The sequence below is a fragment of the Tetranychus urticae genome, chromosome 1 (genome assembly GCF_039701765.1).
Source record: "Tetranychus urticae isolate SD_2017Ah chromosome 1, NJAU_TeUrti_SD_1.0, whole genome shotgun sequence".
Lineage (NCBI taxonomy): Eukaryota > Metazoa > Arthropoda > Arachnida > Trombidiformes > Tetranychidae > Tetranychus > Tetranychus urticae.
Window position 1 is genome coordinate 2,438,365 of NC_142958.1, and position 17,338 is coordinate 2,455,702.

The 17,338-nt window shown below is 32.2% G+C and overlaps 2 protein-coding genes, 1 long non-coding RNA gene and 2 other non-coding genes across 7 annotated transcripts; 4 read left to right on the forward strand and 1 right to left on the reverse strand.

Moving 5' to 3' along the window:
* The first annotated feature begins 64 nt into the window (after positions 1 to 64).
* Positions 65 to 14,615, forward strand: LOC107367349 (neuronal acetylcholine receptor subunit alpha-2). The gene is made up of 8 exons (XM_015935044.3): positions 65 to 585; positions 3,171 to 3,361; positions 4,169 to 4,213; positions 8,441 to 8,550; positions 12,703 to 12,883; positions 12,964 to 13,318; positions 13,538 to 13,734; positions 13,890 to 14,615. Exons 1-8 carry the CDS (start codon positions 432 to 434, stop codon positions 14,568 to 14,570), a joined length of 1,914 nt encoding a protein of 637 aa, XP_015790530.1. The 5' UTR covers positions 65 to 431; the 3' UTR covers positions 14,571 to 14,615.
* Positions 7,186 to 7,304, forward strand: LOC112539849 (5S ribosomal RNA). Its single transcript, XR_003083822.1, has one exon. It is a non-coding gene; the product is annotated as a 5S ribosomal RNA (ribosomal RNA).
* Positions 8,268 to 11,988, reverse strand: LOC112539674 (uncharacterized). 3 transcript variants are annotated; one of them, XR_016197945.1, is made up of 3 exons: positions 11,694 to 11,988; positions 9,995 to 10,019; positions 8,268 to 9,873 (listed from the first exon to the last, which is right to left on the reverse strand). It is a non-coding gene; the product is annotated as an uncharacterized LOC112539674 (long non-coding RNA). The 3 variants fall into 3 exon arrangements; XR_016197943.1 differs by lacking the exon at positions 11,694 to 11,988 and having other exon boundaries at positions 9,995 to 10,117; XR_016197944.1 differs by lacking the exon at positions 11,694 to 11,988 and having other exon boundaries at positions 9,480 to 9,851; positions 9,995 to 10,115.
* On the forward strand, positions 12,112 to 12,230 carry LOC112539850 (5S ribosomal RNA). The gene has a single exon (XR_003083823.2). It is a non-coding gene; the product is annotated as a 5S ribosomal RNA (ribosomal RNA).
* Positions 14,616 to 15,148: 533 nt separating the features above from the next.
* LOC107370672 (acetylcholinesterase-1-like) lies at positions 15,149 to 16,938 on the forward strand. The gene has a single exon (XM_015938644.3). It carries the CDS (start codon positions 15,185 to 15,187, stop codon positions 16,907 to 16,909), a length of 1,725 nt encoding a protein of 574 aa, XP_015794130.3. The 5' UTR covers positions 15,149 to 15,184; the 3' UTR covers positions 16,910 to 16,938.
* The last annotated feature ends 400 nt before the right edge of the window (positions 16,939 to 17,338 follow it).

The following is a 17,338-nucleotide window of genomic DNA, read 5'->3' on the forward strand; positions in this document are numbered from 1 at the left end:
CGTCATGCTCTTACTTGGATCAGTGATGAAAATGAAGAGCGCATCATCACAGGTTCACTTAACATTCACTGGATAACATTGGCTAACCTTTTTCATCTTCTTACTTTTACCTTTCATCTTCTAGTTTCATCATTGATAAACTTCTGTGATAATCAAGTTGAACTCATCCTTATTATCAATAAAAAGTCACTTTGTACAAGAAAAGTGAAAAAAACGCCAAAAATCTTTTCCTTTTTTTTACTTTACCAAATCAATCAAGTTACAACCAAATTGTATCTTGATCAACTAACTTTGTTACGACAAATTTCAGAACCAATTTCAACGTTCATTGAAAAAGTTCATTGAAAGAGGATTAATTGTTATTCGTCGATTGAAACTGTTACAGTCAATCATGTATAATTGATGAAGCCAACAGTAAATACGAACCAACTATGCCAACGAATCATTTTCACCTCTTCATTAATCTCATTCAAACATCCATGTTTATTACTGCGTCTTTATCTGCATCATCTGAATCATCATGTTTAACCAGTGCAACTTCCGCCAACAAAACAGATCAATTAACTTCTACCTCAAAAGATTCAGGTAAACTTGTTTTGTCATTTTCATTTGTTCATTTTTCCTTCTCTTTTAAAAGAATCCTATTTTTACACAAAATTCAGTTTATCATGAAATTAAATGAAGCCTTGTTTTCCATCCATTAAGATGCATGAGTGAACATTTCAGGAATTAAAACCTCAATTCATGGTGAAGTTGCATAGATGAATGAAAATGGAAAGGAATTATTTCAAAATGAAAAAAAATGTCGACTCGATAATCAATAAAAAAAGTTGCAATTAGCAAACTTGATGAAATGCATTTTCTCAGCGAATCATTATGCATTTGAAATTTTGTTCAAAACTTCATTGTTCAACTTTAATGATTAAAAGCGTTTTAATTATGAGATAATTGTGATTTACACTTGAATAAACTCGGTTCAAATGTTTAATCAAACATTCAAGTGGATGAGATTTGAACAAAACCATGTGTTGAGTTTCCATCAAACAAAATGAATCAAACTGGGAAAACGCATTTCATTCATGAAACTTGTCGCTTTCAAATTCAGAGAAGCCATTGTTTGTGGACTGAAAAGCGATTTTTTTTCACCTCAAAAGTTACCTTTACTGTGTTGATGAATAGAGACAAAGTGAATGTTTACATTTTAACTTTTTTGATTCGTTCAACTCTCATTGTTGGCCTGATATGTAAATCATTAATTTAGTTATTTATGCAAAAAAAAGGTTCATCCCAAAGAATTCAGCATTTTGTATTATTATTTGCATGCAAATTTTTTTACACTAAATTCCCAAACCTTTACCTTTTTTCAACTTTAATCTATTTTGCTTTCCGTTTCTTTTGTCATCTCAATCAATTTCATCCTTGTTTCACATCGTTAATCATGATTCTTTTATCTTTAAATTCAAAAGTTAACCAAAAAACTCACCTTTGATTTTCATCACCTTGACAAAATATTGAAAAATTTTCATTGAGATTTGGAACAAGAATTTCAGTTTGACAAGAAAAAAAATCTACATCAAGATTACCATTAATCATCAACAATCAGTCATTAATAATAGCTTTAAAGATTGAGTATTGCACGGTTGAGAGGTGAACTGAAGCTATTAAGTCAACCTAGAAGGTAGGTCGTTAGGTTAGGCTTGAAGACATCAAAGGGATTCAATATAGAGTAATGTTTGGTAAGCCATTATCGAGACTCAATCATTAAACAATGAAAAAAAATATTTTTCAAGCTTCGACTGAGATGCCATTAAGTCAACCTAGAAGGTTGCTCGTTAGGTTAGTCCTGAAGATGTCAAAGGGATGTAGTCATGTTAGCTGAACATCATCATTTATTAAACAATGAAACAAATTGTTTTGAAGCCTCGACTGGTTGGGATGCAAGATGGTTCAGTCAACCTAGAAGGTTGCCTTTGTTAGGTTAGACTAAACAAACCAAAGAGGTATTGTCAGTGTCGTGTTTTTTGTTGAATTTACAAATCAAACAAGATTCACTTTCAACTCTTTGATAGCAATTTGACCGTACATAATATATTTTTAGTTGACATGATTATGCATGTTATTCATGATATTCATGCGAATTGCGAAAACTTCTGAAATGTAAACTTTCAAAGTTCAATTTTATTCAAATTTGCCAAACTTAGTCAGGAAGACAATTATAGAATGAAAAAAGGGACTTCTTTTGTATTCAATACATTATATCAATGTAATATTCATTTCTTTACTCTTCCAAATATTATATTGTTTACTGATATAATAAAAATGAACAGAAAAAACAGGGAAATACAAACATGAATTTTATACAATTTGGTTGAACTGAAATAGAATGAAAAAAAAGTTTAAAAATGATCAAAATTTTCTCTTCATTTTCATCAAAATTCAGGGTCAATTCAATGTCTTGAAATGTTAAGTTATTTCCAACCTTAAGTCACCATGTTTACCAGCATTGAGCAAGAAATGTTGAACTTTTTTCAGGGAAAAAATAAACATGAAGATAAAATTATTGAAAATGATAATATTTTGATAACAAAAAAGATGAGAATAAAAATGTTTACTCATTTCATTTGGAGGCAAAATGTATTCAAAATGTCAAATTATCTGTGAAAAAAACTAATCTTATTAGCAGAACATTGACAGAGAGCAATCAATTTGAATGGTTGAGCGTGAAAAAAAACAAGTGATTAACATTGACAAACTATAACACACAATCCAAATATTCAATTACAAAAAAAGTACAATTCTCCGTTCGATTGAACCATTTATCAGATCGCGAATGTGATTTACTTATTCATCCATCAGCTCAACTTATTACCATTATCATTAATATTATCTGAAAAACTGTCAAACTGAATGTTATCAGTGAATTGTCGTCTAATAGGTTAACTTGGCAACAATGTAAACCCATTTTTATGCAGCTTCTCCCATTTTCACTCCCAGTCAGATTACGTCTCAAAATTGCATGATAACCTTTTCCCTTTATTCATCTTATTTACACTCTAAATGCTTCAAACTGATAACATTCACTGGTTAACTCTTTTTGTCCACAAAACAAAATAATGAGAAGAAATTTGTTTCAAGAAAAAAATCGATTTCTTGTTATCTGTTTGGCTTAGATTTTTTTACCAACCAAAGTGCTCAAGTGGTGACAAATGTGGATCAAGATGAGGCCAATCAAACGAACGATGAAAGACGCTTATTCAACTATTTAATGAGAAACTACGAGAAAAATGTAAGGCCAGTAAAGAACGCGGCAAATCCAATTGTCGTTCGACTTGGAATTACCTTGACTCAAATTTTCGATCTTGTAAGTTGACCTTTTTATCGATTGAACATTTTCAGAGTAAATTTTGTTTTTCCAAATCTTGTTATTCTTATTCAATTTTCACATGAAACTAACTCAATGCTTTAATCACTTTATACTCTTGTAAGCAACATTAAATATCTTACACTTAGACTTGAGTTAAATTGTTGCAATCAATATTTGGTTGAACTGAAGGAGAAAAAGAAGAATCAGGATTAAAATGATTTTGGCCAATTTACATGGTTATAATGAGATTGGTATTGTTTATTCAGGGAATGACAGGGAATCTGAATAAATGAAACTCAAGTAATTTAAAGATGATCGCTGTGTTTGTTAATGTTAGTTTCTCGACTGCAATTTACATTTCCATTTCCATTTGTTATCTTTTTTTTTGTTCACCTAACAAGTAAAATCTATCTTCTTTTGAGGATGAAATTTTCTTGAAATATTACCATGTAAAGCCTGAACATGAGAGAGGAAAAAATTGGTACAAAATTATCCTCAAAAGTTGTGCAAGTTGCAAATTTGAAATTTTAAAAAGATGAACAAAGAAAATGAAAGTTTACTCGAAAAGCAAAACAGATGAAATTGGCCAAAACTATCATCAATAGGTTTCATGATAAATTGATGAATGTCAAACATGGAAATGTTTCTATTCATTAAGGAATTATTCAGTTAATTTGATAGATTCCCTGAGGGACGGAATGCTTAGCATCAAGAAGACACTGTTTCTCTATTTTTTCAGAATTTGTTTCTTTCTTTTTTCAAGTTCAATGTTTTTTTATCAATCAATTTATGAATCTTTTTCAGGATGAAAAGAACCAGATTTTGACGACAAACATTTGGCTTGATCAAGTAAGTTGAAACGTTTTCATTGTAAATCAGTTTATCTGTTCAATCTCAGGGTTTCATTTAAATTCATGGCAACTTGAGATTACTCTCATTATCAACTGTTTAGTCTTTAAGTAATGAACCATAATGGATTCAATTAGAGTGTAAAATGGGTTAAAAGTGATAATCTTTACTCTCATCTCATGGTGATGCTATTATCAAGTAAAGTCAGAAAAACAATGAACTTTTACAGAATTGAAAAAGATTTCCGTTTCCTTGAAGTTGATGTAAAATTAGGCGATGAAAGTTGAGACAAAATGTGTTCATTAAAAGAGGAAACTAAAAGGTGAACCTAATGATGACACTAGATTCATGGGTTGAACAATGAAACTTTTCCTCTACAAATGGAAACAATTTGCATCTTTAGTTGAAATTTATGTCCATTTGTTTCATCACAATTAACCAAGTAAAACTTAATTTGATGTAACAATTTTATTCACTTTAAAGCCAGTAAATTAACCAGAATTGGAAAGTTAATCATTTCCCTGACACTGATTAACTCACATTCAACTTACTGGATGAAATTTGATTGCAAATCCTCAGTAAACTCAAAGTTGACTCCATGAGCCAAACCAACATTGAAATGATTTCTTCAAGAGTCAGTCCTTAGACAGTCTCTCAGATATCGAGTTATTGTGTCTGAGCTCATATTAATATAATATTAAGGTTAAAAAACAAACATGAATTATCTGATAAAATATCTTTTATTGAATATTGAAGAGAGACTTCAGTGAACATCGTATTCGGATTCTGTCGTTATAAGTTCACTTTCGATTTGCATTTACAATGACGAGCATTAAATGAGCGGCCATTTCAATGAACACCTATCAAGATAACATGAGATAATTATGTTTAGTCAAATATGAGTTTACTTACCATTGAATAGTTGAAGCTATTCAGTTCTAGCGATTCAAAAACAGCAAATAATTTTCTGTGCAATAAATACTCAGAGATTATCAGAAGTTTCATTTTATGAGTAATTTTGAGTTTACAACCGTTTGTGAAAATAACTCGACGCAGCTGCCTTTGACAATGGTTTAGCTATAAGTGAAAAGATGTTTGAATGAAATTGAAAGCTGAATATTGGTGAGGTTACCTTTGATCTTGCATAAGCTCCACTAATGAAATTGATTGACTGTCCACAGGCAAAGTTGAGCGATCCAAGTCCAAAGAGAGCAATGAGGTGAATCTTGTTCAGTGGGACAAAGAAAATTGAATACAAGATTAAAATTTGAGGGAAAAATGTGTTGATGAAGACGTTCGAATTGAATTTGGACCAGAAAAAGTTGGCGCAATAAACTTGTTTCAATAAGCGAATGAGTCGACTAGAGTTTGACGAAATTTTTCGATGAGAAAAAATGGATTTCGAATCCATCTGAGATTTAAATGTTTTCGCAATTCTCGCCAACTTTTGTCCAATAAGGAAAGCATAGAAGCTGAACAAATAGCTCATATTGACACAGAAGGCAATGGCCGCAAAGCCAGCCACTACAATGATTAGTCCATGAATGCTAACCATTAAGAATAAGAAAACATTTGAATAGTTGTTGATCATGTGAGGAATGAAAAGGCTGAAAGTAAACGGTAGACCAAACAGGAGCGATGATTTAGCACTGATGAATAGAAGTTTCGAGGCAAGGATCAGTGCTTCATTTGGTTTCACGAAAAAATCGTCTTTTCCTTGATCCAAGATAGTTAAGCAAGTGAACCAAGTTTGCAATTTTACTGATCGATTCGATTTATTGAGTAAATTGAAAGCAAATACTGTGGCTGTGTACCAGAACAAGTGAATGAACCAAATTATGTCATGAATTGAACCGAAGTTGTAAGCATAGTCGCCCATGTAAAGTGCCGAAACTGGTTCTAGTGGCACATAATTGTAAATTGCTGCTCTAATGAAGAATGTTAGGCAAACAAAACAGGAAAAGGTTGATATCAGTTGATTATACCATGGAATAGGTAAAGGTAAATATGATTGCCAGAAGAATTGACTTTTAATCAGAAAATATGAAAGTGAAAATGATCTTGAAATTCGAGGTTCGCTAGTCGACTCCATTCAAATGGATTAAACTTTCAACTGTTGGACATTGATGATTGTAATCTATTCAAGTTACGGATCGAATCCTTTTTGACTTTATAATTTAAGTTAAAATGAGCAATTTACGTCATGCAAACAGTTTGCTGATTCAATTCATTTATTGCGTTTCAACTAAACGAAACAGTCAAGTTCATTGCATTTAGAATTGTTTGCTTGCGATTTAATTGATTTTGTTAGTTAAAGCAAAATGTAAATAAATGTGATCGACTATCATTATAAGCGCCAATTGTTATTGATTGTAATAATTTAAGTCTGGCTCGAGTTTATTAGAGAATCGATTATTTTGACAATAATTTTAAATGCACGAGTTGATTCCGATCATGACTTTTTGAGCAAAGATTTTCATAGAAATGTTCACGAAGGTTCAAATTGATATAATAATATTTATTTTAGGATAAAAAAAGCTTTAATCACAGTTCGTTCGAGCTGAAAGTTGACAAAAATTTGATACATTGACTTTAAATATTGTATAGATTGCCTGAATTAGGTACATCAATGAGTCCGTATAAAAAACATGTAATATTTGTTTACTTTTTACAGCACTTTATAAATATTCATTACCACTTTGAATGGATTTAAATGCTTTTGAATTTTCCTCCAAATCTGTTCGTAGCGCTTTCTAGTGATTATGAATAAATACAGCTTTTTTTCAGCTGAGATTGTCTCAAGCAATCTTGACTTACAGTAAGGTCTCTCTTAAGCTTTCAGCTAAAAAAGTAAGAGACTAACAGATTAAAGAAAGTGTTAGACTAAAAGAGATCCTTCTGTACAGCAATTTAAAATTTTCATGTTACATTATCTCGTTATGTTTAAATACAAAAACAAGCACTTCTCTTGTGTCTACGACCACACCAGGCTGAAAACACCGGATCCCGTCCGATCTCCGAAGTTAAGCAGCTTCGGGCCGGGTTAGTACTTGGGAGGGAGACCACTTGGGAACCCCCGGTGTTGTAGACTTTTTGCTCTTTTCTATTATTCAGTTCTTTCATGGTAACTCTTTTTATTTCAATGAAAATAAAAGCACAGTCGCTTTGCTAACTGTAGTGTCTTTACATGTTAAGGTTAAATCTTTTCATAAAACATCGCAACTATTGTGGCTCATTATTTTCGTTATGATTCGTCCTCTAACTTCATTTCGAGAATATTTTGAAATTGAAAAGTTAATTTTTAGTCAATGTTCAGCTCTAGACTCATTTTAGTTTCAACTCTTTTAAACTCATGTTTTCAGTCCGAGTCACTTTACCTAAGCCATGAATTTTGCTCATTGACCGAGATTTGAAAAAATGAAAAATTACTCGTTTGCTCGTTTCCATCATCAGTCTAAATTAATTGAACTTAAATTTTTTTCCCTTTCAACTTGGCAACAATTTAGCTGCTAAAGAGTACAGTTTATTGAACATTCAATCATTAGCGATGGCTTATTGTTACTCAAACTAAAAAGCATCTAAATGGATCTACCATGATGACAGTGAAAAAGATGTTTTTGATGTTTACAAATTTCAATTCTAACTTTCAACCAATCAATTTGTGATATCCAGCATTTCAAGTTACATTTAGCTTTTGTAGCTTTTTGCCTTAACCCAATGCAGCCTTTTTGTGCATCAAATGCAATAGATTGAACTTTTCATTTTTTTATTGGTATTGTTTGAGTAAAATTGAAATGACTCTGAAATATGACAAAATGAAAAAAAGGAGAAGAAGAAGGAAAAAATATTTCTTATATTTACTTTATAATTGCACTGCAAGAGTATTGATAGATGAAAGGTTGAGTTTATGACTTTTCACTTTCATTATGATCATCATGAACTGCAAGTTCACCAGAAACTGAGTAAATTTCAACTGTATTCAATCATATTGAAGCCAAAGCTCAAGCTCAAGGCTATTATAGCAAACATTGTAAATATTGAAAGTATAATGAAATGAAAGGTAAAAAAAAGTACTTTACTCTAAGCAATTTATCAATTTACATGCCACTTGAAATTTGATTAACTTGCATATTAAAGTGAACCCCAAAATTGAGGGTTCAACAATTGAAAACCATTTTCTTGCAATTCTTTGCATAATTGATCAACATTTTTTGCTATCCAATTTAGGAATGGATTGATGACTTTTTAACCTGGGATGTCAAGCAATTTGGAAACGTATCCAAGATCAGGATTCCCTGTGAACTAATTTGGCTTCCAGATATCGTCTTGTACAATAGGTAAGTTATTGGCACGATTCTGATAATTCTTGTAAATCAATAGACTTGGTTGAACATAGGAAAGTTCATGCAGGTTCAATGAAGGTAAAATGGAATCAGAAAATTAATCGATTAAATGAAGCTTCCCAGTGAACAAATGAACATCTCGAGTCATTTTTTTGCTCTTCTTATCTTGTACTTTTGTTGGGCCCCTTTCTTGTCACCACAATCATGTTTCAACCCTGTTCAATCATGTTATCTCAGAATGTTGTATTAAACTTGATTAATCACATGAAGAGATTGCTTTTCGTTCTCAGGTTGAACCTTTTTTGCTCTGAAACTGAAACTTGGCAAGACTTTTTTCCTTGTCTCCTCTTTTGTTGACTTGTATTGATAATTAGTTTCTTGCCTTCATCACTGGTTGCAATTTATGTGATTATTGTATAATTTACTTGTAAATTGATTCATATTGTTGATCAATTTTCAGGATCACATTTCTTGTAACTCGCAATCAATTGGTATTGCCAGTCATTTTGTTGGTCGATATTAATGGCTTCAATTTATTGTTGATCAACTTTTCAGTTTACTTTATCTGATATTGAGTTACATTGGCTTAATTTTTGCTGATTCAAGTTCATTAGTTGCTTTATTGTTGTCACTTTGATCAGATATTGGATCAACTTTTCAATGGTTCATTTTGTGAGCAAATATTGTGAGTTGCTTTCAAAGGTCTTGGCTTGCCTTCAATTGGACTGAATCGTTATTATTCATTGGTTACTCTGAGTTGCTCGGTATGGCTTGGGAATGGTTCAGGTGTTTGTGTGTGTTTTTTACTTTTAAAAGGGTAAAGTTGAAGACAAAAAGCTTTACTTCTCACAATAATCAAGTGTACTTACATTTATCGATGATTCTGGTTGAAATGATTTCTGTTGAAAATAATGAACTCAATATTGAAAGTTATCTGATTAATGGTTTAATATAATGGCCAAGGAATCAAGTTGATATCTTTACTTGTTTCCACTGTTAGACAAAGCAATGAGAATCAAGTTCATCTTGATTACCTTTAGTATAAAGACTTATAGGAAGTTGGTTTTGCTTCTCAATATCAGTTTGTTTAAATATAGCTGATAAATCGGATTCAAAGCTGAATAAGATAAATGATAAAAAAATCTTTGTCCATGGTTAGACTGATTGGTTTTGTAGGGTAACTCTAGAAGTGCTGATTATCATGGTAATATTGGATTGTGAATAGAGTTTCATGAAATGTATGATCCAACCATAAAGAGTCGTCAATGGATATTGAGCCAAGAGTGTAAAATATCCTGTAGAGTCATGAAGAGCAAGCTGAGAAAATCAGTTTTGATTAGAACAGTTTTGAATTTAAAATCAACTCATTACATTTTGGTATGATTTATAAATTGAATTAAGTCAGGTGAATGTTTAAGAAATGAAAATTTTGACTTACAAGTTTTGGCTTCTAAATGTCTTCACTTACAATGTTGAACAGAAACAGATTATCCAAAAGAACATTTTGTTGCCCAATTTATCAAGTAATTGAGACAAGAAATAGACGCAATATGAATCTACAGTACATGACAAAAGTTTATCCCATTTAAATATAAGTTGATTGCGCCAAATCTAATTGTCAGGCAAGGGAATTAGCTATGGATACATGATCCCAACGGCATGTAAATTCAATTGAAATCAAAATAAAAAGTAAAATTAGTTTCTAATTTTGTTAAATAAGTTAATTAGTAATTTCGGCCGTTTTTACTTGGACAAAAGTTTATCCCATCTTAGAAATTCGTGTTACTGCATTTAGATCAAGGTAAGAAAGTTAGTTTATATTAAGGTCCTAATTAATCACAATAATTTTTGAACAAATTAGACAATGGGTAAAGGAAAAGAATTGACAGAGGATGAAAGAAAGACAATTTTCAGGTTAAGGTCACAAAATCCTGATTGGTCCCTGTCAAAAATTGGTGAAGCAATTGGACGAGATCGTTCAACCATAGGAAAAGTTTTGAGATCACCAGAAAACAAACCTCAAGCGATTAGAACAGGAAGGCCAAAAATAACATCAAATAGAGAAGATCGTGAAATTGTGAGACTGGCTAAGAAAGATCGTTTGAGCGTTGTGGCCATAACAAATCAGCTTGAGCTTGCCTGTTCATCTAGGACTGTTCATCGTAGGCTTGTTTCTGACCCAACAACAAGATATGGAAAGCATAAATCGAAGCCAGTTTTGACCAAAAGGCACAGAGATGCAAGATTGGCCTTTGCAATTGAAATGGTTTCTTTGAATGATGATGAATGGGCTAAGATAGTATGGAGTGATGAAAAAAAGTGGAATTTAGATGGCCCTGATGGGTTGAGATGCTTCTGGTATGATATCAGAAAGGAAAAAGAAATCTTCAGCAAAAGGCAAAACGGCGGTGGAGGAGTAATGGTTTGGGCTGGTTTTGCATTTGGTGGACGAACTGATCTTGCGTTTTGCAAAGGTAAAATGAACTCCTCAGACTATCAAGATGTTTTAGGTGCATTTTTACTGCCATCTGGTCCATTAATTACGAACGGTGATTACATTTTGCAGCAAGATAATGCACCAATTCATGCATCAAAATCAACTTCAGATTGGTTGGAGGCAAATAATGTAAAAATTTTGAAATGGCCAGCCTTATCACCTGATCTCAACCCAATCGAGAACCTATGGGGCTATTTAACTCGAAAAGTTTACCAACAAGGCCGACAATTCAGATCAATTGATGAATTGAAAAGCGCATTAATTGAATGCTGGAAAAATGTTCCTGATGAATTGCTTAAAAAATTAGTTAGGTCAATGAAAGATCGGATGATCAAGGTAATTCAGAATAGAGGTGGGCCAATCGATTATTGAACTCATAAGTTTGCAATTCGATGATGGGATAAATTTATGTCTTAAATCAATCAATATTATCATGCAAAATGCGAAATTCTGATTCAACCATTCAGTTTGTAATTTTTTTGTTGCAATTTATATTTTCTTTAAGTTAATTTAAATCTAAATCCAAAAAATCATCAACTAAATATTGCAAATAAAAGCGTAAAATAAATAAATGAAAATGGGATAAACTTATGTCATAGAGTGTAATTCAAATCCAATGTTGAGTTATCAAGTTACTTACCTAGTATTAATACCATAAACAAGTACAATATAAACAAGTGTAATATAAAAACCAGACAATTGTGAAAGAAAGAAATTAATATCTGTGGAAGAAATGAAAATTTACTGTAAATGATAGTTTCATGTAGTGGAAAGGTCAACATAGGCAGAAGCAATCTTAAACATATTTTTGATCAATAATTGTATCTATATTTAATCAAAGTTCATCAGTACAAAACATAATTGATCAAAAATTATTAAAGGATTTATGCTCAAAATAGAAACAAACATTGGTTAACATAAAACACATTAGATGGCGACAACTAAATGAATATTAACTAATGCCATCTAGTGATGATAATCAAGTAAATGCAATCAACTTAAGAAGCAACAAAATCATAAAAAGAAACATTCAAATACAAAAACGAAACAGTTCTTGTGTCTACGACCATACCAGGCTGAAAACACCGGATCCCGTCCGATCTCCGAAGTTAAGCAGCTTCGGGCCGGGTTAGTACTTGGGAGGGAGACCACTTGGGAACCCCCGGTGTTGTAGACTTTTTACTTTTTTCTATAATTCAGTTCTTTCATGGTAAACTCTTTTTATTTCAATCAAGATAAAAGGAAATGAAAAGCAGTCACAATTGTTAACTGTAGTGTGAAAGGTTTCATCTTTTAATAATCTTTACCAAAATATATAACAATATGGCAACTATTGTGGTAAATATTAAAACCTTTTTACTTTATGAAAATGTAAGGAAATGAAAAGAGTCGTCACATTTGTTAACTGTAGTTGGGCTTGGGAAAGTAATTTTTTATCTTTACTCATATTCCTAAATTTTGATACAAATCTCACTATGAAAGTGAAATTAAAGTTAATTCATTTTTATTTTTGTTTACAAAATCGCTTCAACAAACATTATTATGCATGCAAATTGTTTACAAATATCAGTTGTTTATCTATATCGTTGTTGTGTTTATTGACAAAGGTGAATCTATTTTTAGAATGTTTTTACTTTTATTTTCAAAAGTGCTGATGATTATACACGTGGTTACATGAATTCTCGTGCTATTGTTGAACCAAATGGCAATGTTTTCTGGGCTCCTCCAACCAAATTTTACAGTACTTGTCCAGTTGATGTAACATATTTTCCCTTTGACGATCAAACCTGTTACATGAAATTTGGTTCATGGATCTATGATGGATTTCAGGTAATGTTGACCAATTTTTGTCTAATTTTATCTTTCCTTATCCATTAATTGACCTTAATACTTTGTTTTTATTTTATTAGGTTGACCTTTGCAACAGGACAACTCAGGTTGATCTGGAAAATTATGTACATAATGGTGAATGGGATTTACTGGAAGCCAAATTGAATCGCAATGTTATCCAGTTTCCATGCTGCATTGAACCCTTTCCTGATATTAAAATAATGTTAACCATTCGACGGAAAACACTTTATTACATGTACAACATTGTCCTGCCTTGTATGATGATGTCCATTTTAACTCTTTTGGTATTCTGTTTACCACCTGATTCTGGTGAAAAAGTTGCCTTAGGTGTTACAGTTTTACTGGCATTTTCAGTCATCATGTTGGCCATTTCAGAGAAGCTACCAGAAACATCCGAATCTATACCTTTACTTGGTAAGTTAATGTAGCTTTGCAACAATGTTATCCTTTTCAATTTAATACATAAGTAATGGTCAATGTTGGTCAAAAAAATAAGCTTACAGATGATATCCAAAAGTTAATGAGCTAAAAGTTTGCCCATTATTTTTATCCATATAATGATAAGGATAGATTTTATCCCATTTTAATAACTCTTCTTATTATTTTTTGTTTTTGCTTTGCTATACTAAACAGGTATCTATTTAACAACCGTCATGGCAATAACTTCAGTATCGGTTATAATGACTGTAATTGTGCTCAATTTTCATTATCGAGGACCCACTCAAAGTGAAATACCTGACTGGTTGAAGAAAATTTTACTCTCAGAAGTAAACCAAAAACCTTTCAACCTTAACAGTAAAACCAATACAGGTAAAAGTGAATCTTCAAAGGTAAGAGCAAAGGTTTTACTTAGTAACCTAAAAGAGATAGAGAAATGATTTCTTATTAAATTATGATCAATAATGTGAACAGTTTCAGATTTTTTTTCCCTTACCTTTAAATCAATTATTTCATTTTAGTTTCTCTTTCTTGCTTTTCCCAACAGAATATTTTTCCAGATAAATTTAATTTTTCAACCAATTTTACAACTTACCCTGAAGCTTGTAACCTATTCTCTGGATTTCAAGCCAATATGGATCCACCATCGTTACTTAATTTCCTGGACACACCAAGTTACCAAAGTGGATCTGATTATTTGAAAGACAGTTTATTGGAAACAGGATTTTCAGTTGACAAAGATTTTTCTAATGTTACCTCTTTTAGTATTAATAATGCCAATAATAATAACAATAATAATAATGCTAGTGAAGATAGATTCAATTCAGTTCAATTTAATTTACACAGAAATTGTTCACCATCAGCAGCTCCAACTGGATCAACTGAAAGCTATTATCCACAACAAGCAGCTACACAAAACCAATCTCATAACCAACCTCATAACCAACAACAGCATCAGCAAAAACAACAATCTTCTGGTCCAAGAAACTCATCTCGAGGTTTAACTCCTCAGGAAGAAATTGTTAAAATATTGAAATATCTTCTTTGGAGACAAGAACTGGAAGATCACCACAACAGGGTTGTCCATGAATGGCGATTATTAGCATTAGCCATCGATAAAATCCTTTTCTGGGTTTTCCTTGCCATAACATTGACCTCATCCCTTTCATTTCTTGTAATTATTCCCATTCAAAGAAGAGGTTTTAGTTTAGCCTCAATAAAAGGTTAATTTTAAACTCAATAAGCAACAATAAATGCTCATTTCAATTGAAAATATTGTGTTGCTAAAGTGTTTCTTCAGTATTTGAACTTGTATTTGAAACCATAAAATGTTTTAAAGAGAAACTTTTCTGTCAAACTATTAGTAATGAAAGGGCGTTTAGGATACTGAGACTTGGATATTATCATTTCTTTGTTACATAAAATAACAAACGATTAACTTTGGTTCATCGAGAAAATATCGAATAGCTCTGATGGAGGCTTAATAGAGGTAAATTTACCAAACTTAGTATTTAATAATGCGCATCCAAAGATTAGATGATTTAATTTATATTTAATCTCAAAATATTTTTTTCCTAATCATCAAATGGCATCTAACATAATGTTCATCAAATGGTTACAGAGAAGCTGATTGATAGCTCAGTTTACCTGGAAAATAAAGTTATCTTGAGAATACGCCCTTATCCCAAACTTCGTGCCCGGTTACATATCGATAGATTGTTTCAAATTGTGAGACTGATGAAGAATTTCATCTAGAAATCACATGAAACGCTTGAAGATATGAAAATAGTCAGATTAGGGACACCGTGTGACAAAAACATAGATGGCATATGCAAAAAACAAATGCAAACAAATCATAACATAACTTTGTTTAGGTGTAACGCCATGGCAAAAATGTATAAACTACTTTTTCACTTGTTAACTCTTATTATCCTCACATTAATTAATGCTTGTGAGTCTGATCCGATTGTAACAACAAAATTTGGTCAAATTAAAGGTTTTGCCGGTAAACATGATGATCTAGAATACGAAACCTTCTTGGGTATTCCATTTGCTGAGCCACCTTTGGGAGATTTACGGTTCCAATTACCACAACCATTCAATTCAACTTGGACAACACCATATGAAGCAGTGGATTATGGTGATGGTTGCTCACAAGCGCCTTCAACAGGAAACAACTTCAATACAAGCGAAGATTGTTTGTATCTAAATATATGGAGACCTGTGTTGAAGGGTGCAAGTAATGGTACAGAGCTGCTGCCTGTAATGTATTACCTCCATGGTTCTGGGTATACAGTTGGTTCAGGATGGTTTAGCTATATGTTAGCTGCAACACAAAAGATAATTTTTGTCAGTTCCAACTACCGACTTGGGGCACTTGGTTTTGCTCATGGTTCTCATACTTCAATGCCTGGCAATCTTGGTATTTATGATGCTTTGACAGTTCTTCGATGGATTCGTGATAATATCAGATCATTTGGTGGAGATCCTAATCGTGTAACATTAGCAGGACAAAGTGCTGGATCTCAAATAGTTTCAATTTTAGCAACTTTACCAGATAAATTTGACTCACAGTCTCTATTTTCCCGCCTAATAATGATGAGTGGTGCATCAACAAGCCAATTACAAGCTGATAGTGCATCGGTTGCCTTAGCAAAGACTCGTCTATTAGCCTCCAAAGTAAACTGTTTGTGCCAAGTTGATCAGCTTGGATCATCAAATGAACTGTCAGATGAAACTATCAACTGTCTAAAAAAAGTAGATGCAAAAGATTTAGTGAAAGTCCAAAATTCATACGATATTAAAGTGCTTGGTGCCTCAGAGCTTATGGTATCTTTACCAGTTTATGGAACAGAATTGATACCAGATGAACCAATGATAAACCATGCCAGACAAATTGAATCAGTTAAAGGTAAACCAATGCTGTTTGGATCAGAACAAGATGAAGCCTCAATGAGTTCATCGTTTGACGGCATCTTTACTCTAAATGATGCTTATAAATTTATTAAGGAACGGATTTCATTTGCAATCAAAAACATTACAAACGACCAATTTGATTCAATCTATAAATTATACTTCGCTGATGCTGATCCTTCTAGTCCTTACGATATTAGATCAAGATGTGTCAATCTGGTTTCCGATATGAATTTTCGTTGTCCATCATTGATATTAGCTGAACTTTTCTCACTGAAAAATCCAGACATTTATTTCTATCTTAATAGCTATATTGGTGAAAAGTTGGCCGAGAATGCTGGAAGATTATATGGGACAAAGCATAATGATGATATTGAATTTGCATCAGGAAATCCAATATTAAATCACGAAGCGTACACAGACAAGGATAGAAAGTTCAGCAAGTTTTTTCTCGATCTGTTTGGCAATTTTACTAAAGGCTTAAAATTTGATGATTGGCCATCCATTGCAATAGACTTGAACGATCATGAATATCCACCAATAATTAAAAAGCTAACCTTGCCTCCTACAAACATGTTATATCATGGCCAACAATTCTGTATGAAATGGGCAAAACTATTGAATTACTCCTTTCCACCAGAAATTTCTGATTAAAACATTAATAAACTTCAATATTTACAGTATCATGGTATTATTGCGATAATACATTCGCCTACTTTTCTTATTCATCATTTAGACGATTCTGTAGTAAATCGAAGCTATTATACCTCATAGTTGGCTCATTTATAAAGTTATAGCACCATGAGTTCAAACGTGATGTTCGAGTATGAAAGATAGTATGAATAACGCCTTGTACATCTCCTCAGCATTACCGTTCTGAAATATTTAACTTGGCTGCTATCAGAATCCAAAGCTGAGAAAATTTAATACAAACAAGTGTACTGTGCGTGATAGTTAAACAACTGTTTTGAGATCTGATCTGAGCGCGTTCCCGAGTGTCTAACGCATAACATCTTTATGCCAATTTAAGTGTTAAAAAGTTTTATATTGAAATATAACTTATCTTGACATAGTGAATCAAAT

What these genes read in the sequence shown, in the direction of transcription:
- LOC107367349 (XM_015935044.3), top strand. Translation starts at nt 432, where the DNA reads ATGCCAACGAATCATTTTCACCTCTTCATTAATCTCATTCAAACATCC. An exon ending in TTCTACCTCAAAAGATTCAG is followed by an intron (nt 586 to 3,170) that starts GTAAACTTGTTT and finishes TGTTTGGCTTAG; the next exon opens with ATTTTTTTACCAACCAAAGT. An exon ending in CAAACATTTGGCTTGATCAA is followed by an intron (nt 4,214 to 8,440) that starts GTAAGTTGAAAC and finishes TATCCAATTTAG; the next exon opens with GAATGGATTGATGACTTTTT.
- LOC107370672 (XM_015938644.3), top strand. Translation starts at nt 15,185, where the DNA reads ATGCAAACAAATCATAACATAACTTTGTTTAGGTGTAACGCCATGGCA.